Source organism: Osmerus mordax, chromosome 22, assembly GCF_038355195.1.
Source record: "Osmerus mordax isolate fOsmMor3 chromosome 22, fOsmMor3.pri, whole genome shotgun sequence".
NCBI classification, from domain to species: Eukaryota; Metazoa; Chordata; class Actinopteri; order Osmeriformes; family Osmeridae; genus Osmerus; species Osmerus mordax.
In genome coordinates this window covers 329,455-353,862 of record NC_090071.1, presented here as the reverse complement: position 1 = coordinate 353,862, position 24,408 = coordinate 329,455, and the positions used below count along the sequence as shown (strand labels likewise).

The 24,408-nt window shown below is 45.2% G+C and overlaps 1 protein-coding gene across 3 annotated transcripts; it reads right to left on the bottom strand.

Moving 5' to 3' along the window:
* Positions 1-335: 335 nt before the first annotated feature.
* Positions 336-20,109, bottom strand: LOC136966086 (prolactin receptor-like). 3 transcript variants are annotated; one of them, XM_067260456.1, is made up of 9 exons: positions 19,875-20,109; positions 8,858-8,963; positions 7,008-7,143; positions 6,066-6,235; positions 5,378-5,556; positions 4,840-4,993; positions 4,434-4,521; positions 2,879-2,948; positions 336-2,427 (listed from the first exon to the last, which is right to left on the bottom strand). In XM_067260456.1, exons 2-9 carry the CDS (start codon positions 8,943-8,945, stop codon positions 1,711-1,713), a joined length of 1,602 nt encoding a protein of 533 aa, XP_067116557.1. In that variant the 5' UTR covers positions 8,946-8,963; positions 19,875-20,109; the 3' UTR covers positions 336-1,710. The 3 variants fall into 3 exon arrangements, with proteins under 3 accessions (XP_067116557.1, XP_067116558.1, XP_067116559.1); XM_067260457.1 differs by having other exon boundaries at positions 336-2,424; XM_067260458.1 differs by lacking the exon at positions 7,008-7,143.
* Between the last annotated feature and the right edge of the window lie 4,299 nt (positions 20,110-24,408).

Here is a 24,408-nt window from a genome sequence, read left to right as displayed (position 1 = left end):
TAAAACATCAAAATAACTCACATTTATCACAAGGACACAGACATTCACATGTAGGACATTTCTGTATCTACACAGCATCCTAAGCTACAGAGAAGAGGTGGGTCTGGAGTTGTGATTTACAAACATCAACAGTGAGAGGATCTAAGATGTGTAAGAGTGCATCTCTGTGCTGTGCGTGTGACGGAGGGATGTAGTCTAATCTAGTTGATAACATGTCTGGGTCTATGTTTAGACACGTCCATGCATGAATAGGACCACCTCCCACACCCCGGCTGGGTGGGAGACTGTGCTATTTGTTTGCTCGGAGGTTGTAAAATAAAAGGTTGGCACATAAATCAAATAGAATAGGCTTTATTCATTACAATGGGAAAGCGTTTTAGCAGGTCACAAAGCTTTGAAACAAAGGGCACAATTCACCTCACACATTATACAAAGTAATGACAACAAATAACTATACATCAGATAGTGCCTCTCTGACTTCACAAACTCAACTAGTGTCAGTTAAATGTGTTGAAATTTTCAAATTTAGAATTTAAAACATGCATTTATTTTTGTATTGTCAAAAAAAGAAAAAGGAAAAGAAAACTGTATAAGGAGAAACCAAACTGTATATGGTATAAGGAGAAATCGTCACAACATGAAGTGTGGTCTATGACATTTTCTTTTTGATTCATGTGACTGTTTTGACTGTGTCAATGTTCAATCGATAAATTCTTACAGTCCTATAAATCTCAAAACGCATACATGTAAAGACAAAGGAATGTTCCTTTACTGAGTTCCTTTAAGACCTCTAGAACCCCCTGGAGATGCCCACACAGAGCCCCGTTAGGAGGGTGTGTGGTGTGTGTCAGAGTATGCACATGTACAGCTAGAGAGACTGAATCAGCATCCATTTTCCAGATCAGGTCAAGGCACGAACTCTGACAGCAGCACATTACAGCATAAAAAGAACCATGCCACTGGAGAAAATAAACGACACAATAGTTCTGATGGTGAAGGAAAGTAGATTCCCAAAGCTATCTAACAAACCCTAAAGTTCCCATGGAGACGGAGGAAGCTGGCCTCTGCTGATGACCTTTTAAAGCTTTCAGAGTGAAAATGTTTGAAAACAAGTTACATGGGGGAAAAATAAAGTATGCGATTTTGTTCGATCATATTGACAATATTGTACTAAATCAAAGAGCTCTAACGTATTAGGGTTAGGGTTGTGTGTATTAGCTTTTGCTATCAAATTACTTCTTTCAAATTCATTGCAGGGGCCCACCAGGTCAAATCCACCAGAAGCGCGTAAGTCCAACACAACACCTGCTTGACTTTTGACTGCATTGAAAATTACACCAATATTAGTAATAATAATAATAATACTTATTATTATAAGTGTTCTGAAAAAACCAGGCTGTGTAAGCACAAACCTGAAGTGACATCTGAGTCCAAAGTCACGTTTATGTGGCAAACGAGAGGAATATCCTTACCAATAGTTCATTAGAGAACTTTATTATAATCACAAACTGAGATAGTCATGTACTGTGTGTGTGTGTGTGTGTGTGTGTGTGTGTGTGTGTGTGTGTGTGTGTGTGTGTGTGTGTGTGTGTGTGTGTGTGTGTGTGTGTGTGTGTAAAGTGCATTTGAGGTCAAAAGTCTTGCGAGTCTTTGGAGTGTGCATGCTTCAGTGTGTGTAGGTGAGTGTGTGTTCATAGTGTGTGTGTGTGTTTACACCGTGTCAGTGGGTGTATCTGGCAGCAAAGGCACGACTGCTTGGCTGTTCTCTGCAGCTCCGCCCTCCTTCATCCCCACTCGGCCATGTGTCACCATCTCAATCTTCCTCGCCAGGTACTCGGCTAACTGGTGGCTCTTTTCTGCTCGTTCCTCAGCCAGGTTCCCCTTCAGTTGCCCATTCAGCTGCACGTAGGGGCATAGTTTGGCCGGACTGGACAGGCATGGCACCAGCTGCACCTCCCCTGCAGGGCTCATCCCGTTCACGCAGCTGTAGAAATCCTGGGAGGTGGACAAAGCTGCTGCAAAGGTGGAGGCCGGGGCTGGGGTGGCCATGAGGCTGTAATCTGATCCAGGGAAGGAGAGTAGCTCTGCGGGGGCTGTGTCCAGGGGCTGGGAGACCCAAGGTGTGGACTGGCAGTAGGGGAAGGGGCCCTGGAGGGGGAAGGGGCCCTGGAGGTAAGGGTTTGGGGTGACTGGGGTCTGGGTAGCTGTGGGTGTCGGGTCACCGGAAGCGGCCATGTTCAGCCTCCCCTCGACCTCCTTGAAGTCGGGGTTACTGTGGAGAGTTTGGTTACCGGGGTTACCGTGGAGAGTTTGGTTACCGTCTGAGCTGACCATGTCCCAGAACTCCTCGCTGTAGCTGGGGGGCTTGTAGCCATGGAAACCGTGCAGTGACAGGAAGTGCCGGTTGATCTCCTCCATGCTGCCCTTCTGCCAGAAGAGACACACATTTGAATTATTTTTTATATTTATATATTCGTTTAGCATTTATAGGTGATGGTATTTTGAAGTTGCCTTTTCCCTGCGCGAGCCATTCTTGTGACAGGCCAATTGCTTGCAAAATGGGACAAAAGATAGTTTGACAAATCTCTATAGAACTATAACATGTGGGATGAAAGCTACAGTGGAGACTGGACTGTAGCTTGTGGGCATGTAAACTGGAGGGGAACTAGAGCCCTAACCCTAACGATAGAAAGGTAAAACATTTGTCCATTTGCGAAACAAAATAGCTTTGGGTCAGTACTGTAAAGGTTATCCTCCAGGGCACCATTACACTGATAACACACTGCAAAAAGCGACCATTATAATACCAAAAGAAGAGTTGAAACAATTAGTTTGATCTTAATTTGGGATCTAATGAGGCTGAAAGGACGTTTCTCACCTTCACAAGCAGAGGATCTATTCCGCTGATCCTGGGTCTGGGGATGGGAGGGAGGAGGAAGGCTTTGATCCTACGTGGAAAAAACAAGGTTCATAGATGATCATAATTATAGAACAATAAACAAACACTTTCCAACAACAATAAATGTAGTTGTTTTTGGGTGTGCCTGCCATGTGGGATCACTCTAAAGTACCTCCTGCTGTGAGGTATCACTCTACAGTACCTCCTGCTGTGAGGGATCACTACAGTACCTCCTGCTGTGAGGGATCACTCTACAGTACCTCCTGCTGTGAGGGATCACTACAGTACCTCCTGCTGTGAGGTATCACTCTACAGTACCTCCTGCTGTGAGGGATCACTCTACAGTACCTCCTGCTGTGAGGGATCACTACAGTACCTCCTGCTGTGAGGGATCACTACAGTACCTCCTGCTGTGAGGTATCACTCTACAGTACCTCCTGCTGTGAGGGATCACTCTACAGTACCTCCTGCTGTGAGGGATCACTACAGTACCTCCTGCTGTGAGGTATCACTCTACAGTACCTCCTGCTGTGAGGTATCACTCTACAGTACCTCCTGCTGTGAGGGATCACTACAGTACCTCCTGCTGTGAGGTATCACTCTACAGTACCTCCTGCTGTGAGGTATCACTCTACAGTACCTCCTGCTGTGAGGTATCACTCTACAGTACCTCCTGCTGTGAGGGATCACTCTACAGTACCTCCTGCTGTGAGGGATCACTCTACAGTACCTCCTGCTGTGAGGTATCACTCTACAGTACCTCCTGCTGTGAGGTATCACTCTACAGTACCTCCTGCTGTGAGGTATCACTCTACAGTACCTCCTGCTGTGAGGTATCACTCTACAGTACCTCCTGCTGTGAGGTATCACTCTACAGTACCTCCTGCTGTGAGGGATCACTCTACAGTACCTCCTGCTGTGAGGGATCACTACAGTACCTCCTGCTGTGAGGTATCACTCTACAGTACCTCCTGCTGTGAGGTATCACTCTACAGTACCTCCTGCTGTGAGGGATCACTACAGTACCTCCTGCTGTGAGGTATCACTCTACAGTACCTCCTGCTGTGAGGTATCACTCTACAGTACCTCCTGCTGTGAGGTATCACTCTACAGTACCTCCTGCTGTGAGGTATCACTCTACAGTACCTCCTGCTGTGAGGGATCACTCTACAGTACCTCCTGCTGTGAGGGATCACTCTACAGTACCTCCTGCTGTGAGGTATCACTCTACAGTACCTCCTGCTGTGAGGTATCACTCTACAGTACCTCCTGCTGTGAGGTATCACTCTACAGTACCTCCTGCTGTGAGGGATCACTCTACAGTACCTCCTGCTGTGAGGTATCACTCTACAGTACCTCCTGCTGTGAGGGATCACTCTACAGTACCTCCTGCTGTGAGGTATCACTCTACAGTACCTCCTGCTGTGAGGTATCACTCTACAGTACCTCCTGCTGTGAGGGATCACTCTACAGTACCTCCTGCTGTGAGGTATCACTCTACAGTACCTCCTGCTGTGAGGGATCACTACAGTACCTCCTGCTGTGAGGGATCACTGCACAGCCGATGACCAGCAGCATCATGACTCCAACTCCCGTCACCAACAGAAGAGCCAGCAGTCTATCTGCAAGGCCATACAAACACTAAGTACACAAAGAAATCAATATAATCGAACTATGGGACCACAAACACACAAACTTTCACGATCCCTAAAATCTTAATATTAATATAACATTTCAGGCTGTTATGTAAGTGATAAGCCCCGACAAGGTTTAACAATACTGGACGGCAGGGAGGCCAGGACTGTCTGTTGAGCAGCGGAGATAAGACTCACAAACATTTCAGGTCAGAGAATGCAGTTAGAGAAGTAAACAATTGTCAAAAAACTGCTAGTGTCTATTCTAGCCACGCTGACATGGAAAGGGATTGCAGAGCTGCCCACCTGGAGCAGACTTCCCAGTTATGGTGAGCAGGAGGGCGGAGCTCCACCTGCTCCAGAGCCCGTGTCTGCGTGGTCGGCAGCGTACCTGGACCAGGTATTCTCCTGCAGGCAGGTCCAGTAGATCCAGAGAAAACTCTTGCAGCAAACCTTTAACCTAGAAACACCACAAAGGTTCCTGGAAGTGAATGTTTAGTGACTCTGCTTGGGGACCAGGGTGATGAACTCTGCTTGGGGACCAGGGTGATGAACTCTGCTTGGGGACCAGGGTGATGAACTCTGCTTGGGGACCAGGGTGTTGAACTCTGCTTGGGGACCAGGGTGTTGAACTCTGCTTGGGGACCAGGGTGTTGAACTCTGCTTGGGGACCAGGGTGTTGAACTCTGCTTGGGGACCAGGGTGTTGAACTCTGCTTGGGGACCAGGGTGTTGAACTCTGCTTGGGGACCAGGGTGTTGAACTCTGCTTGGGGACCAGGGTGTTGAACTTCAGTCTGACATGTTGTGTCTGAACAAAATGTCTCAAAAAATGTCCCACTGTACCTTCCAGTTGGTGGGTTCAGATATGTGTCTGTACTGCAGCTCAAAGTCCAGCGAGATCCAGCCGAACTGGATGTGGTCTGGGACAGGGTAGACCCAGGACACCTTGACCGTGCGACCATCATCATCCTTGCTACCGTTCAGTAAAGTGTAGGTCAGGTTGACTGGCGCCTCGAGCTCCACTGGACGTAAACACAAAGGTAAAGACATTAGTGTCACAATCATTTCTTTTAAACTCCTCGATCCCCAGCCTATTCTTTCCTAAAAATGAAACCACATCCTGAATTAAAAGATGTCAGAAAGGTTGTGTCCATCCCTGAGCCTTAGCAACAAAGTGACATTTTGATCAAATGCCACCAGGCCAAGTCTACTTCCACCAGGCCAAGTCTACTCATTTTAAAGTGGAAAATAATATTCCTTACAGAAACAAAAACATCCGCGAGAATTATTCAAAGCTGACAGCAAAATTAGAGGAGAAACACTTTCACAGTTCTGTTCTTATGGGTTCCAAGAAAAATAACACAAAGTACCCCAAGGATAAGGCCTTTTATTCTGGTTACGGAAGGTTAAAGGTCCCCTAGTGGTCATCATACCAGACATAAAACAGTCAAAGGCATCACTTCCATACAGCCAATCTGCACTCTTGTTGCAGATCAGATTATTCCTGGATCTGTATTGGTGGTGGTCCTACCTATCTCCTGCACGTCCAGACAGTGCTGCTGGGATGTGTGGTTTCCCTGCGGCGTCACAGCGGTAACCTCCATGCAGTACATCTTCCAGACAGACGTGTGTCTCTTGTTGAAGTGGCAGCTGTTGGGGCCTGCAGACTCATAGTCCGGACACTCCTGCTTGGGTGCCTTTCTGCAGACAGAGGGGCAAGGTTAGGGGCGGGTGCCTTTCTGCAGACAGAGGGGCAAGGTTAGGGGCGGGTGCCTATTCTCTGCAGACAGAGGGGCAAGGTTAGGGGCGGGTGCCTTTCTGCAGACAGAGGGGCAAGGTTAGCGGCGGGTGCCTTTCTGCAGACAGAGGGCAAGGTTGGAGAAGAGGATGCATTAGGAGGTCGTCTCTGTAGCTCACTGAGCAGGTGAGTTGCAGAGCACATATAGCAGGTGAGACTGTATGTGCCAAGCACCTAACAAAGCAGCATGGGTTAAAATCTCTCTCTCTCTCTCTCTCATCTCTCTCTCTCTCTCTCTCTCTCTCTCTCTCTCTCTCTTCTCTCTCTCTCTCTCTCTCTCTCTCTCTCTCTCTCTCTCTCTCTCTCTCTCTCTCTCTCTCATCTCTCTCTCTCTCTCTCTCTCTCTCTCTCTCCTCTCTCTCCTCTCTCTCTCTCTCTCTCTCTCTCTCTCACTCTCTCTCATCTCTCTCTCTCTCTCTCTCTCTCTCTCTCTCTCTCTCTCTCTCTCTCTCTCTCTCTCTCTCTCTCTCTCTCTCTCTCTCTCTCTCTCTCTCTCTCTCTCTCTCTCTCTCTCTCTCTCTCTCTCTCTCTCTCTCTCTCTCTCTCTCTCTCTCTCTCTCTCTCTCTCTCTCTCTCTCTCTCTCTCTCTCTCTCTGAGCCACAGGTAGCTAGGGTTAATAAAATAAGTCACTGCAGGTGGTATATAGCACATGGAAGATAGAAGACAGTCCCTACTCCAGGCTGTAGGTGAGTTTGTAGGCCACGTGGGTCTCTGGGGGCTGGTGGAGGGGGTGCCACCAGCAGGTAAACTCCTCCATGTTGGGGGAGCGGCAGCGGTAGATGTGGGGTCTGGTGGTGGGAGAGACGTCACCTGCACACCAAACTTAAGTCAGCTGGGGCATCTTTAAGAAACTACTGATAATAATACGATTACCAGTGATACTAATAATATAACTTCATTCATAGCGCTGCATGAAAACAGAGTCATGTGTTGGGAGTCATGATTTGTGCACAAAAGTTTGACAAACTGAGATTTTGAGACAAAATTCTATGAAACTCAGATGTACCACACAAGACACGATACCCGAGTAAGCAGCCTAATTAAGCACAACATGAGATCTAAATAATCTGTTTATAACAACAAAGAGCCTTGTGTCTCAATTTTACACTTTGCCCAAATCCAATATCAAAGGAATGTTTTCCAGGAATAATTTTGCAGACAAAACACTGTTGTCAGTAAGTTAATGTAACACAATTTGTCTGTGGATGTAATTGACATTCTGTACATAATAACAAACGTGGATTTTGTGACAAAAGGCATATTGTGGAGATAGAAAAGCCAGATATAACCTGCTGAATCACAGGACCTGAACCCCACTCTCTTTATCCCTTTAGGGCAATACAAGAATCTATTCAAATGGTGTCCCAGACACACGCAGCACTGCCCTCTAAACCACTTTAGAGTGTTTGTTTCAGGGGGTACTAAACCCTGTGACCTGACGCAGTCCTCTCTGCGGGGGCGGTCCATGTCTGTCGGTAGAGAGGCTGTCCAGCAAAATATCATAATGGAATAATGATCCTTATGTACTTATGTAAGAGGAAATTATTGATCAGTGATTCAGCAAAAACTATTTTACCAGGACAGGATTAAATCCCACTTGCATCCAGCTGTGCTGACTAGCTTCACATCCAGCTGTGCTGAGGGTTAGGGTTAGGCTGACTAGCTTCACATCCAGCTGTGCTGAGGGTTAGGGTTAGGCTGACTAGCTTCACATCCAGCTGTGCTGAGGGTTAGGGTTAGGATGGCTAGCTTCACATGTGCTTCCACTGAGCTACAGCTGCCCCTGGAATCTGACCCACGTTACATAACATGGTTCTAATCAAGTTCCAATGATATTCAGAAATACTGTGTTTTACATAATCCTCAAAGGAAAAGAGGATATTTTCCTAAACCCAGTCCAACCCCACCCATCACTAGTGGCCAGAACCTTCAATTGGTCACACCATGTTTATTTCTTGTCTCATTTACAACCACAACACGAGCTGGGTGACATTACGTTTGTGTCGTCTGTCATGTGACTCTGCTCTTCATGGGGCAGAAGCCTCAGGAGGGCTGAAACACAGTACCCAGAAAACCTTAAAACGTTAGACCCGTCTATTCACAATGGAGCAGACCAGGAACGTATCCAGAATATTTTTTTGGGTAGGCCTAGAAAAATATGGATCGGCATCTTTTCTTTTTTTTTTACTTATTTATGCGATGTGCACCTGGTGCATAATTTTTCGGAGATATTTTCGTTTTTGGGTAGGCCTTAGAACAAATTGGGTGGCTACGCCCCTGGAGCAGACACATAAGACCAGATCAGTTTTCTTTACAAATAATTATTGTTATCAAGCCATGAAGTGTGAAGGAGAGTCGGTTTCATAAAGACACACTGAGCCAGTTCACTTCTCAGAAACCCCTTTCTCCCAAACGCAGCTCACAACAACAAACAGATCTAAAGCAAACATACAATGAACTGTACAGTCTGGCTACATTGTAACATTGCATTGCTGTTGTCATACACACAAACACAGTGACTCACCATCTTTGCGGTCGTCCTGGTGTGATAGTGTCTGGGTCATGGCACTGAGCCCTATTCTGGGCAGCAGGAAGATCAATATCCACAGCATCCTGCTGCTTCTCCTGCCCTTTGATCAACACACACACACACCACGGTAAGATATTTGATCAAATCACACATCTCCATGGACAAACTGAGTCTGTGCAGAGAAGTTGAAGGCTTAATACCTGCAACGCAAGACAATCCTTTCAAACAACAGGATGAAAAAAGACCAGGGGGGGTAGTGATAGCTTACTGGGAGTATGTTGTGTGTGTGTGTGTGGGGGGGGGGGGTGCAATATAGTGTGACGCCAGTTGTAGGGTTAGGGCAGTCTTGAGACATATCACAGGACTGTCTTCCTCCTCCTCCCCCTTCCTCTCCTCGACATACTCCCTTCAGGCACAATCACATTGCTGCGTCATAAGAGCCTTTTGGCCAATCACATTGGCCGCGACATCCCGCACGATTCCAGGGTTGTATTCGTGTAACACCAAGGTGTGATTGTGACAAATTCACAACCTCCATATTCTACATGTATTCAGTGAGGATCAGTTCAATAGACCGTGTAAATGTGACGTGGTCCCAAACAATACTGAGTGACCTGAAGGATACGACTGTTAGAACAGTAACATTGCTTCCGAAAGGCAATGATTCAAGGTCCAGGTTAATAGACAAAACAATATTTGATGTGGAAGGTTATAGTTTGGGAAAAGCTTCCAAAGAAGGAAAATTTAAATCACCTCAATCCTCCTAAGTATTTATGTATTTATTTAGCATCTGCTTTAATCCATAGCGACTTACAGATGGTTATTCTAACCTGCGACCCCATGATGTGCTTTATAATGCCCTCCATGTCCACTTCCTGCCACTCATTATACCGGTTCAGGCTTTGTGAAGCTTTAGATTTAACTTAATTCCGTTATGTCTAAGTTCCATTCCCAAAGTAGTAATGAAATCAAACCTTTTTGTACTCATTTTATGGAGGGAAGGCAGTGGTGGGAATGTTTCAGAAAAGATTCCCGCTCATTGGAAATCAGTTACACATAGCCTGAGTTTGACATGATTATCTCATGACACAATGAGGTTATTGTAAGGCTTGGGACAGCTGCAATCTAAAACAATCTCAAATGTTGTTTGTCATTCCCTTTGAAGAAAAAAAGGAACAAATTATAATAATGAAATACAAATACAGCTTTATTGTCAGATCTCAAATTTATGTTTTTCCGGGGAACAATTTAGTAGCTAAATTCTCTGGGAAGCTTAACCGCTTAAAAAGAACAGCAAGTAAGACAAGAGATTTTGAAAATACGGTTATACCCGCTTCTTCTCCAGCAGGACTCGCTTGTGTGGGGGATAATCTCCTCCATCCATCTGGAGACAGGAGATTTAGATGAGAGCCTATTACATCTGAAGAGGTTCTATACAACTTGCATGACCACATCTAGTACCCTTCAGAAAAAAAACTGAACAAGCTCACAGGCAAAGACAACAATGGAGGCCAGGTCTGCTGGTTAGGGTTAGATGTTAGAACCTAACCCAGGTCTGCTGGAGACCCATCAGACCTGGGTTAGATGTTAGAACCTAACCCAGGTCTGCTGGAGACCCATCAGACCGTTCCTGGTCAAAAAGAATGAGGCAAATTCACAGGGAAGTTATTTTATCATAAATTTGGATTAGAGTTGGAAATAGCAAACACAAATGCTTTACATTACATTTAGTCATTTAGCAGACGTGTAAGTACCTGTAGGGTGAAGTTCCTTGCCCAAGGACACAACGTCATTTGGCACAGCCGGGAATCGATACGGCAACCTTCTGATTGACAGCCCGATTCCCTAACCACTCAGCCATCTGACCCCCCCCCCTATACACTGACCAAACTAATGAACCCTTGTTGCTGTTTCTGATACAACAAGAAAATGGATCATACAACTTAACTCACGGGGTATGCCTGTGATCATTGTAATGATATATTAAGATCACATCATAATCTGACGACACGACACTGGAAGATAGCTTGACTCAGCAAAACCTCCCTCCCTCCCCCCTCTCTAATCCTCTCAACGGCTGCATGCTCTGTCCCCAAGCAGCTCTGTCCCACCCTCCGGCCCTCCCCCACCCTCCGGCTCTGCCCCACCCTCTGGCTCTCCCCCACCCACCGGCTCTGCTCCACCCTCCGGCTCTCCCCCACCCTCCGGCTCTGAGATCTGGATAGATGAAGCCCTTTCCTCTATCGTTAACTCACAGTCTCTCGTTTCTCTCCTTTCCTCTGAGTATTGTCTTCCTACCTGAAAAGGTCAGGCTGCAGCAGACCAACACCAGACCAGCCAGATCATGTTCAGCTTGCTGTTGACAATTCCAACAGTGAAACGTTTCAACCACTGTGATTTCTTTTTCATTTACAATATCTTGGTTGATGGTGGAATTAGACTAATTGGATGATTAGCCTTATCTACAGAATTGCAAAACCATGGGAATTTCCAGTGGTGAAAACTGCAATACTGTCTTAGATCTAATACAAATCTAAATAAAGCATGATTGCCACTGTGCTGATCTACAGCATTTTAATCTACTTACATATTTCCTACATTATAATTTGTACGGGACCCCTGTAATGCACCCTAAAATCTCTACGAATTCTTGGAGCAACAGATCTTATGGTGGAGATACTGTAAACGTGTGTCTAGGCTTATTCTGAAAAGCATTTAATTCATAAAAGAAAATAATAATTTGGAAAATAATTATAGTATGTAATTAGGAGATAAAAGCACCTTAACTGCATGGACCATTACATGGCCCACTATCTTACTGTATGTCATTGTCCCGTAATTACAATTTTTTTTTTTCTTTTGTGAAGCATACATGATCTCACAAGTACGAGAACATGCTTGGCTGCTTGCTGAGACAGGGGTCAGGGTTAGTGTGTTTCGGCCTCCGTCAGGACACAGCTGACCCCTGCAGGGTTAGTGTTTCTGTCTCTGTCAGGACACAGCTGACCCCTGCAGGGTTAGTGTGCTTCGGCCTCCGTCAGGACACAGCTGACCCCTGCAGGGTTAGTGCTTCGGCCTCCGTCAGGACACAGCTGACCCCTGCAGGGTTAGTGTGCTTCTGTCTCCGTCAGGACACAGCTGACCCCTGCAGGGTTAGTGTGCTTCGGCCTCCGTCAGGACACAGCTGACCCCTGCAGGGTTAGTGTTTCTGTCTCCGTCAGGACACAGCTGACCTCTGCAGGGTTAGTGTGCTTCGGCCTCCGTCAGGACACAGCTGACCCCTGCAGGGTTAGTGTTTCTGTCTCTGTCAGGACACAGCTAAAAGCAATATCCTCTAAAACTATAAACCAGCAATGTGCTGTTCTGTGTTTTGCTCGGCGCGTCTTAAAAGATACCGGTTCATGACTTCCTGTATTTTAACTTTTTAGACTAAGAATTAGAGTATACTTCTTATTTCTCTGCTTTTACCTTGTTGTTTGGTGCACAAAAACCTTCAGAAATGAACTAGTTAGATTATCTTCATACATAATTACTTCCTATAATCCAATTCTTCTAGACTTGAAGGTTGTTTAGGTGTTTTCCGAAAAACTTGAATGCTGTTGTTGTTTCCCTAATCGTATGGCGTCGAATTAGAACTACAAAGTCTATATTTTAGCCGTATTTTAGATTTGGCAAAATTAGCCTAAATACGTACGCATTTTCATGAATAACATTCCAATTCTATGCGGTTTCCGATACCTTCGTTTTTATCATGCTACACTCGGTAACAAAGTTCATTTGAAATAGTCCTCCCTACGTCTATTCCAACTAAGATTTGCGTTTTAGGGACAAAATGTGAGTCCATCATAATCCCCCACGTCACAACGCTGCTTTGACAAGATACACGTCTCCGCGACAGTAGAAATCTTAGCACATATACATTTATTCATCATTCATTCGGGATATTGACGTACATGGGGTTTTGACAAGACAATTTCTGCTTGATGCAACATGGCTTACGTCTTTTGCATCTGAAAACATGTAACACTGCGCCTTCTGTTCATTTAGCCATATCTACATTTTATAAGTAATTCTCTTACCTTATCAAAGATGTAGGTTTTTGGATCACGTATGGGGGTCGCCAATTGTGGTGGTTAGCTTTTTAGCCGAACAGGTGCAAAAGGATGAACGCAGGGAGTCTGTCCAAGTTTTCAGATTCAACGACAAGCTTTTATTGATCAAAGTCAGAAAGGCAACATACGTTAGGTCTCTCCGAGCACAAGATAGAGAGCCTGTACAGGGCAGACAAAGTCAATACGCCTGTCTTCTCTGTGAACTGATGAGACGAGCTGAGTCCATTGTGTTCTTTGGCTGCGTATTTACATTTAGTCATTTAGCAGACCTCTTATCCAGAGCGACTTACAGTAAGTACAGGGACATTCCCCCAAGGCAAGTAGGGTGAAGTGCCTTGCCCAAAGACACAACGTCATTGTGCACGGCCAGGAATCGAACTGGCAACCTTCAGATTACTAGCCCGATTCCCTAACCGCTTAGCCACCTGACTCCCACACTGACTCCCACACTGACTCCCACACTGACTCCCACACTCACAGCAGCACAGACTAGGCGGGGAGATGGTATCCCATGACTACGGCTTCACGAGAGGCAGGGACGTTTCAGCACGAACACGCTGTGCTCTCTCCCAGCTCTGCTTTCAGGGGCTCTCCTGATTAAACAATTTTTTGTGTAAATACAGGCCAAGTCATGGACCAGTCTAAACCAGACCAGTCTGGACCAGACCAGTCCGAACCAGACCAGTCTTAACCAGACCGGTCTAAACCAGACCATTCATGGATCCATAAGGAGACAACTGGTGAAAGAAGAATGAAAGGCAGTTGCTCCACTGCTTTCAAACTGTCATTCTGAAAGAATCCTCAGAACATTGCAGACACAGTCTGAACAGGCCGGAAATGTGAGGACGGAAATCAGAGGGTCAGGGAGTCTCAGCCATGTTGTTGTGCCTCCCTTGAACCTGCTGCGTTATGGCAGAGTCAAACAATCCTGCAGCCATGCGTGAATATGAGAAGCTAGCGGCTGAAGGGCCTCGTTAGCTACATTTCATTACTAGTTTTCTCTGACGCTGTATTTTCTCTGTGGGGTATGTATTTTCTACTAAGCTAATCTACAGCCGATACAGGATGGTGCCCAGCCCCTCTGCCCAGCTCCCCTGTGGCCCAGGAAACCCCAGACCACGGCTCTTCCCCTCAGCAAGGCCCCAGGAAACCCCAGACCACGGCTCTCACATGGCACCACACACCACCAGTTAGCAGCTATCACAGAGAAACACACTAAAGAAACAAAGAGCTTCTGTTTCTGAGTCACATGTTAAGGATACCATCAGCTTGCCCCCTGCCTCAGCATGAGGGCTGAACACACGGCTACTTTGATTTGATCGTTACTGATTAGCTGCACAAAACAGATACATTGAGATAAAATATGATGGGAAAAAATACAACATTGGATGTCACACAACAACTGACAGGAAACCGTGTTGAAAAGCAACATTAAAAACTCAATGGGAATGGCGTTCCAGTCAGAGACACAAAGAAATGTCCTTGAACAAAGAATTGGAAATATATGCTAACAGCTGAATAATTAACTTTAAGTAGGATGTCAGGCAGACGTTGTGTCCTTGGGCAAGGCACTTCACCCTACTTGCCTCGGGGGAATGTCCCTGTACTTACTGTAAGTCGCTCTGGATAAGAGCGTCTGCTAAATGACAAAATGTAAATGTAATGTAAATGTCTCCTTTTCATGTTAGGTTTTGTGTCAGCAGCAGCAGATAACTCAGGACCAGAAGAGAACAGTGTTTCCGTGTTTAAAGGACCTAACCCTAACAGTGTTTCCGTGTTTAAAGGACCTAACCCTAACCCTAACAGTGTTTCAGTGTTTAAAGGACCTAACCCTAACTGTTTATGTTTACAACACACTCCCAACAATAACATTACATCAACTACAATATTGCATGATTGTGCTGATAAGATAAGCAATAATTACAGCTTCATATCTCAACTGCAATATTGTAAATAATTCAAACGTTCAGTCTTGTTAGAAATACAGTGCTACAGCATGACCTCAATCACAATAGGCTTTCAATCATAACATGCAAAATGGGGCTTTTGCTTTCAGATTAAAGTGCTTTTCTCATCAATCTGTATCTGCACAAGAGTGCCCTTTAGGTCTGTTTAGCGGGTGCTTGTTTAGGACAGGGATTGCAACACACCCTGGCAAACTGTCTTGTAGGCAAGCTAGAAGAAACAAGCTCCGTCTCCAGGGAGGCACATGCAGATGCCTCCTGTGATGACTTCCTGAAGTCTGTGAGCCGGCAGCATCAGGGTCAGCCTCAGCCTGCATTAGGACCCGGCAGCATCAGGGTCAGCCTCAGCCTGCATTAGGACCCGGCAGCATCAGGGTCAGCCTCAGCCTGCATTAGGAGATGGTCTCACTGGCCCACAGCATCAGGGTCAGCCTCAGCCTGCATTAGGACCCGGCAGCATCAGGGTCAGCCTCAGCCTGCATTAGGACCCGGCAGCATCAGGGTCAGCCTCAGCCTGCATTAGGACCCGGCAGCATCAGGGTCAGCCTCAGCCTGCATTAGGAGATGGTCTCACTGGCCCACAGCATCAGGGTCAGCCTCAGCCTGCATTAGGACCCGGCAGCATCAGGGTCAGCCTCAGCCTGCATTAGGACCCGGCAGCATCAGGGTCAGCCTCAGCCTGCATTAGGACCCGGCAGCATCAGGGTCAGCCTCAGCCTGCATTAGGACCCGGCAGCATCAGGGTCAGCCTCAGCCTGCATTAGGACCCGGCAGCATCAGGGTCAGCCTCAGCCTGCATTAGGACCCGGCAGCATCAGGGTCAGCCTCAGCCTGCATTAGGAGATGGTCTCACTGGCCCACAGCATCAGGGTCAGCCTCAGCCTGCATTAGGACCCGGCAGCATCAGGGTCAGCCTCAGCCTGCATTAGGACCCGGCAGCATCAGGGTCAGCCTCAGCCTGCATTAGGACCCGGCAGCATCAGGGTCAGCCTCAGCCTGCATTAGGACCCGGCAGCATCAGGGTCAGCCTCAGCCTGCATTAGGAGATGGTCTCACTGGCCCACAGCATCAGGGTCAGCCTCAGCCTGCATTAGGACCCGGCAGCATCAGGGTCAGCCTCAGCCTGCATTAGGACCCGGCAGCATCAGGGTCAGCCTCAGCCTGCATTAGGACCCGGCAGCATCAGGGTCAGCCTCAGCCTGCATTAGGACCCGGCAGCATCAGGGTCAGCCTCAGCCTGCATTAGGACCCGGCAGCATCAGGGTCAGCCTCAGCCTGCATTAGGACCCGGCAGCATCAGGGTCAGCCTCAGCCTGCATTAGGACCCGGCAGCATCAGGGTCAGCCTCAGCCTGCATTAGGACCCGGCAGCATCAGGGTCAGCCTCAGCCTGCATTAGGACCCGGCAGCATCAGGGTCAGCCTCAGCCTGCATTAGGAGATGGTCTCACTGGCCCACAGCATCAGGGTCAGCCTCAGCCTGCATTAGGAGATGGTCTCACTGGCCCACAGCATCAGGGTCAGCCTCAGCCTGAATTAGGAGATGGTCTCACTGGCCCACAATGCAAAACCGCCACTGGAGATTTAATACAAAACTAACATGACTTTTGTTTTTTACATTACATGTCTTTTTTGTGTTGTTAGTAATGCGCTGTAGTTGAGATATTGTGTCTGGTAGCTGAAATGTTGGCATTTTGCACTTTGTCTGGTTAATACAGACCGTTCATTGACTGACCACTAAAACACTGTTATAACTATGCACTTCTGATCCTTTATCTTCTACTGTACTTTCTATGTGCCCTACTTGTGTGGCTTTGGACCAAAGCAGAAGGTTCGCAGGGATTTAGGTGTGTTTTATTGTGTCAGTCCATCATCATTATAAGGCTTAGGCATAGGCTTAGGGTTAGTAAGGCATAGTGATAAAGGGTATTTCAGGACCATTTTTGCACTAAATTAACACTAGATCAAACTAATCTAAGCTGCAGCAATAAGGAGTTCTGATTCTTCTCCGTGTGACATCAGATGCTTCAGGAAGACCCAGAGTCTCTTGTATGAGAGATGAGAATGTCAGGTAAGATTTGCACAATACATATTTCAATGACATTGTACCAGATCTGAAAAATTACTAAATTGAACCCCAATTTTTCTTTGTTTGTTTAGTTTTTCTGCAATTGCTTCCTTTTTTTGGGCCTACTTCCATGTCATGCAACTCCCAGCGTAGGAAGCTGGTCTGATTTTTGTGGATTAGAAATCCTTCCCAGGCTAAAGTAGACCACAGGCGCACATCTTCTCCAGGTAGAGATGTTACAGTCATGGTAACCTTGGTTACTTGCAGTTAGCTGTGCTTTAAAATGCCCCCTCCCCCACCCACGTCATATCATCTGAAAAAGAATTCAAAGAATTCTCCAAACTTGTCGCGCATTCTCAGTATCTTTGTTATCTGGTCACAGGCCAGGCTGACTCAACAGACCAATCAGGAAAGGACTTCAACCTGTTACTATGACAACATACCGTATAGCACAATACAACTAAACTAAATAATGGTTCCTGAGGTTGAGTGGACTGGGTTTATCAAATCAAACGGATGAGACGTAGAGAGACAGAAAATCAATATGCAGTGAGAGGATTTCACAGCTCACTGCGGAGATCTAGATGTGCCAACTGCCAGCTCAACATATGCATGCCCATTTGGGTCACACACACACACGCCGATTACTTCAGACTAGTGCTGTCAGTTAAACGCGTTATTAACGGCGTTAAAAAACATTATCGCGAGATTAACGTTCTTTTTGGCCTAGCGAACTTTTTAGTTTTTTTCACATGCTGTTGCAACGACTACTGACGTTAGAAAAACTACAACACCACACCGCATCTAGATAGACCGGAAACAAAACAACAGTCACGCCGCACACACTTGTTTGGGCTTGCGAGCCGGCTAAAGAGTAGTAGGCTAACGTTACGTTTTGAGTGGATAGCGAGCGCGAGACGCCGAAATGGATGCCAATAACATTCTGAATGGAAAGGTTACTTTTAAAAAGTTGCCAAATGGTTCCATTGACAAGACCAAATTGATCTGTGTGTTTTGTCGTTGTGAACTGAGCTATCATCGCAGCACGTCCAGTCTGAAATACCACTTGATGGACAAGCAGACAGCTGATGCAAATTCTCCGGCCCCTCGTCAAAGCCAGGCAATGTTGCAATGTTGTTTTCAATTTAAAAAAAACATTTGCACTAACTAACCAATCCAATCCACTTTTCCATGTTGATAAGAGCATTGCAATTAGAAAAAAATAATGGGACAAAAAGAAATCAAGGGACATAGATAAACCTGGCGATTAATTGCGATTAATCGCGAGTTAACTATGACATTAATGCGATTAAATATTGTAATGGTTTGACAGCACTACTTCAGACATAACATTCAATAAGTCTATGGAAACAGAACCAACACACACACACACACACATTAGACACATCAGAGCACACATGGCCAAGGCTGATAAGACGTGTTTAATGAGGAGATAAGTAACTGTTTGTAGACTAGTTAAAGGAGAATGACAAACACAAAACATCAAACCTCATATGTTAAACATGGACATCAGCCAGATAAGCTTAAATTAATTTATATTTTAAGTCCAAAAACAACCAGACAAAAAAATATTAAGTAGGGTTACGTCATATATAACCATATAAGTCAACAAATGTTACATGTAAACCCCACTGGCTGGACACTGGAACGTATTGGGCCTAGCAGGAATGAGTTCGCAATAGACCTTTAACTAACAACATTGATCCAATATACTGCCACGGCTTGCCGATGCGGAGTGCTTGCATGGTCCGTGGTACCAACCTTGATACGAAAAGCACATTTTCTAATAAAGGAAGTTGTCTTACTCTTAATAAAAAAAAATCATAAATGTATTTTGGACTAATAACAGGGACCCCTACTTCCCACCGTACTGTTTACCCCGAGAACTGCACCTTAACAACCTGACAACCTTACAAAGATTCACCGTGTCATTTATAACTACTGAGTTTTAGTAGTGAAAGCTTTTCCTCAAGATGTATACACTATACAGTATTTTAATGAGAGAGGGAAATGAGGAAAGCTCAGTGGTTAGAGACTGCAGATAAAGAGGTCGTAAGCTCAAATCCCCCTCTGTACATTGTTTTGAATAAAAGTAGCCTATCTGCTAAAGGAACACATTAATTATTAATAATAATATAAATTATTATTTATTATGACACGACATTGTTATGAAGTTGTCTGAAAGGGTGGAGAAAATGTGTACATAGAGTTGGTAGAAGTCCTGTTTCTTCGTAGCCATAGTTTTGAGCAGCCTACAGTTACAGAGCCGCCCATAGCCGCCCAGGCCGATCCTGTGATAACTCTTATCAAGGGGCAATGTGGCTCAGCTCCACACCAAACAATCAGCACAAGCTTTTTATCAAGACATGATAGTTCCTCGTAGTGCAAACTGTACAAAGTGAACTTGGACATTCTGAGCAACTTATATCCGCTATCTAAAATGACGTTCGAATATTCCCTTAAAAACCTATATTCGAATTTCTGTAAACTCGCCTGCAGTAGGTTATAGATTCTCATACAGAGACAGACACACACACAATATTTATGCTCCAGATGCTCTGCAGAGACGTGAATGGACAATTATTATTTTTCAACCAACTGTTGGAATGATTTAGATTAGAACACATGTGCAAGCATTCTATTACTTCTATAGCAGTTTACTCCTTTTGTAGTAGGCTAACCGATCTTTATGATTATTTCCTGGCTGGTTAGAGTTAGGCTACACGAAAAACTGTAGGATCACGAATTAGTGGTGTGGCAGTGCAGCCAGAATAAAAGGCTTTCGTCAGAATAAAATACATTTGTTTTACGCGGTATAGCCACAAGATGCAAACGTCACTGACCTTACCTTAACTATATGGTCGGTACCTCCTGATCCAAGCCTTCGCAACACCGCCTGTTGCCTCTATGATCTTTCCCAGCTATTTTCCAGATTTTGTTGCTTGTACAAATCTCAAACAGACGGTAGAACAGTTCACATCACTCTTCTGGGTTTACGGAGGCTCATGTTTTAACATGCACTATTTCACAAAACAGTGTTCAAAGGTCAGATATAACGTTAAATATTACGACAACACGGCTTTCGCAAATAGCTGACTGCTACGCTGAGCGCTCCATAGGCTGTGTATATCTAGAGTAAGGTGATTAGCTTCGCTCAACCTGCGGTGGCGTCATCAGATAAGCGCCTGAGCTCGAGGCGATCAGATCGCTCTGAATGCTCTATTCAATTTTCACGGAGTTCGAAGCTTTCTTGGGTTCACATTGTCATAGCTCAATAAACACGCGTTCGTGCATTTGACGACATTTATTACTGGCCGTTATGACGGTTATCTTTAGGACACATGTATAGATTAGACTTTCTTTGGAAAACATGCCTCTGCGCAGACATTGTGTGTAAACATAAACTACCTGGCAGATGGCAACTGGAGGATACCGTGTGCTTTAAATAAGGTTACATGCATGTAGTCTAGTGCGATTACAAGGCTCCGCGAGCCCCCTCTGCATACAGCAGCCACGAGCGTATGTTGTGGGCTTGTTATTCTTTCGGTGTTGTTCTGTTTTGATTATACAATCAACTAATTTTCAGTCATCGTAAATGTGCACTTTATTAGATCTTACAAATGATGTCCGTCAATAACTATAGAACGATGTCCCATTTGAAAAGGTGCCTTTCATTCACCATGTTCTCTGATCTTCTGGATTTCACAGTAACCTTCAGTCTCTACCGGTCTGGTCCCTCTGACAGTCTCTAGGTCTGTCGGTATCCGTTCTCCCACTCAAGGAAGACTCGTCCCCCTAGCCAGGTAGTGATGATGATCTGGAGCTCAAGCACACCTACAGGACTTTGTAGTCTGAACCTAAGACCATTTAGCTCCACCCACTGCACCATATAAATCAACATGTGTAACTGCACATATTTAATGGTAGGGATATCAAGGTTATGGGGATGGGTATAGCTCAGTGGTAGAACATGGGGATGGGTATAGCTCAGTGGTAGAACATGGGGATGGGTATAGCTCGGTGGTAGAACATGGGGATGGGTAGAGCTCAGTGGTAGAGCCCTTGACTACAGATCAAGAAGTTGCAGGTTTAAATTCCTCTTGTATGTTATTTTGGATACAAAATGAATATATTCTTATGGCTGTGGCTGAGCCATAAATTACACAGACTGTGTAAAGTTATAAATGCTACAGGATTCAATTTGATTAAATATCCCATCCCACTGACAATTTGAGTGAAAAGTTCCCATGTTCATATCTACCTGAAGCTTGTGTAGATTCACCCTCTACAACATCCGGAAGATCAGGAGATACCTGTCTGAGCACTCCACCCAGCTGCTAGTCCAAGCACTTGTCCTCTCCAAGTTGGACTACTGCAACTCGCTGCTCGCCGGTCTCCCAGCATGCGCAACCCGCCCTCTTCAGAGGATGCAGAACGCAGCGGCCCGCCTGGTCTACAATCTACCCAGACGCTCCCATGTTACCCCGCTCCTCATCTCCCTCCACTGGCTACCCATCACGGCCCGCATCAGATTCAAGACCCTGGTACTGACCTTCCAAGCAGTGAACGGGACTACACCCGACTACATCAAGTCTCTCCTGCAGCCTTACACCACCACCCGCCACCTACGGTCTCTTCAGACAACCGCCTGGTGGTCCCACCGCTCAAGAGCGCCCGGTCCCAACACAAGCTCTTCTCCTGTCTGGCCCCCCAGTGGTGGAACCAACTCCCCACCTCCATCAGAGACACTGACTGTCTCCCCACCTTCAAGAAAAGGCTCAAGACGCACTTGTTCCGGGAGTACAACGGTATGATGGTTTGCTGGACCGCATTTTAGTTTCCTCAAGGATCACAATGACTCTTGCTTAGAGTCTTGTTGCTCTTGTTGGTTAGTGGTAACTGATTTAAATTGTTGTACTCGCTGTGAAATATTTTTTACTGTTGCTTGCTTTTCTACAGGTACACTTGCACTTATAGCGATTCATGTTGTTTAATTGTAACTTGTTTAACTACATGCTCTTATGGTTCTTCCCTTTGGCACTTATTTAGGTTGTTCACAATATGTGCTTCATGTTTTGGCTACTCGCAATGTTTTTGGTGCTATCTTGTTATTATCAGTGACCTATGCACTTTGTAAAGCTCTCTCTTGGAAGTCGCTTTGGATAAAAGCGTCTGTTAAATGAATAAATGTAAGCTGCCTCAGCACACAGTCAGGCCCAACCATTCACGTCAGCCACATGAATGAGCGTGCACAGTCTATTAGTCAAACCTACAGAAAATCACAAACAAATCTTGACCTTCTGCTGCTTATTAGAGACAGTGGAGATGCCTCAAGGGCCCTGTGCATCCAACCCTGTGCATCCAACCCTGTGCATCCAACCCTGTGCATCCAACCCTGTGTATCCAACCCTACTCCAACTGTTGTTGTTGATAAGACTGGCAGGGTACGAAGGTTAACTAACGAGACACACAAAAGCTTCCAGTGACTCAGTCTCACTTGTCTGAGGAACAAAAACACAGATTACTGATTGTCTTCCTTTTTTTTTGTAAACTAAAAAAAGAAAAAGAAAAACTTTTAATTGTAAAAGTGTTACTAGCAGAATAAAATATTACTAAATAAACTGTGAACCATTTAGGGTCACTTGATTCCTATGATCATAAAATTAGTGCACTTCGTTAGACCAGGGTTGCACACGACCAACAACCTTGTCCTTAATGAAAGGAGCAAGGTGTGATGTCATTGTGGGGAAACAGATTACATCTGATCTCCTTTCCCAGATTAAAATGAAAATTCCTGGAAAGTCTTTGAGCTAAATTCCATCCCCATGGTTCTGATTAAATCCCTCATCTGGGTACATATGCTTTCCTGTTTGCAACTATTGTTTTAATTTTGTTGTTGTTTTCAAGGAACAGTTATTTCAAAGTTATTTTTAAACACAAGTTAGTCTGTGCTTTGTTGTTCACAGTAACCAAGCAGCTATGTCTTACGTAACACATACAAAATCATGCATAACATTGATTGAAATAGGAGAGGATTAGCAACCAGTTTACTGTAGGTGGCAACACTTTACTGTAGGTGGCAACACTTTACTGTAGGTGGCAACACTTTACTGTAGGTGGCAACACTTTACATTAAGATTAGATAAAACAACCATGTACCTGCTGGGCATACTTATATGGTAAATAGGGTTAGTAAATATAACCTTGATGTCAAGTGTTGCTGTCAAGCTGAACATGTCTGTTCTCTGCTTTGTCTTTACAATAACATATTGATGTTGCCCACTCTCATAAAAATAGCTTCAAAGTGGGTTCATGCCTGGACCCAACATGGCTGCACATGAAGGATAGTCATAACCATCTTATTAATCTGTGTTACCCAGCAAGGACAGGGCTCTGGGTTCCATTGGTCTGACCTGCATCCCAATCAACCAATCAACATATATCTTTAACAATTAGCACAAATCTAGAACCCGTCTGAATCTATTAGGAGATATTAGATAGAATATATTAAACTATACACTATTGCAGATGCTTGCATGTGGGAGACTAATACTGAGACATTCTGAACTGACTGGGTGCATGAGTATATTCATATTTCAACTTAATGTCTACAGTTTCACCGAAATCAATAGGAAGGTTCAAATTCCATGAATCTGCTTACTGATTTCCAGGCTAGACACTTTGTGAAACCTGCACTTCATCAGGACGCACTTGATGTGTTGTCCTGCCCGTGTGACGCAGGGTGATCATGACCCTAGACACACAGGCGGTTATGCTGGTTAATGTTGATAACCATAAATATCTAAAAGGAGGAGGAAGGATGTGGGTTGATAATTAATTTACTTTGAACAAGGCTAAATATAGAATGAGTTTTAAGTGACAGATATGAGCTGACAGAATGGGTCCAGACTTCCTCTTCCTCCTCCTCTTCCTCATCCTCCTCTTCCTCCCTTTCCTCTTCCTCCTCTTCCTCCCCTTCCTCTTCCTCCTCTTCCTCCCCTTCCCCTTCCTTCCCTTCCTCTTCCTCCTTTTCCTCTTCCTCCTCTTCCTCCCCTTCCTCCTCTTCCTCCTTCCTCCTCCACAAGCACACACATCAGCAAACACACTAGCCACCCAAATCAAATTTGTACCCACATGTGACCGGATATATGCATGTGTGTGTATGTGTAAGTGTGTGTTCTGAGGTCTAAAAGAGTAGATTTGAGTACATGAAAGGTGTGAATATGACCTTTTTTATATTATTTACTTGGTCAATGTAAATGTCACTATTCATGTATGTATGATGTATTATGTATTTTAGTTAAGATCAGCCTGCCCAGAGACTACGGGTGAAAATTAGCTCTTGAGCTAAAACCTGCTACTATGCATCTCTCCTCTTGAGG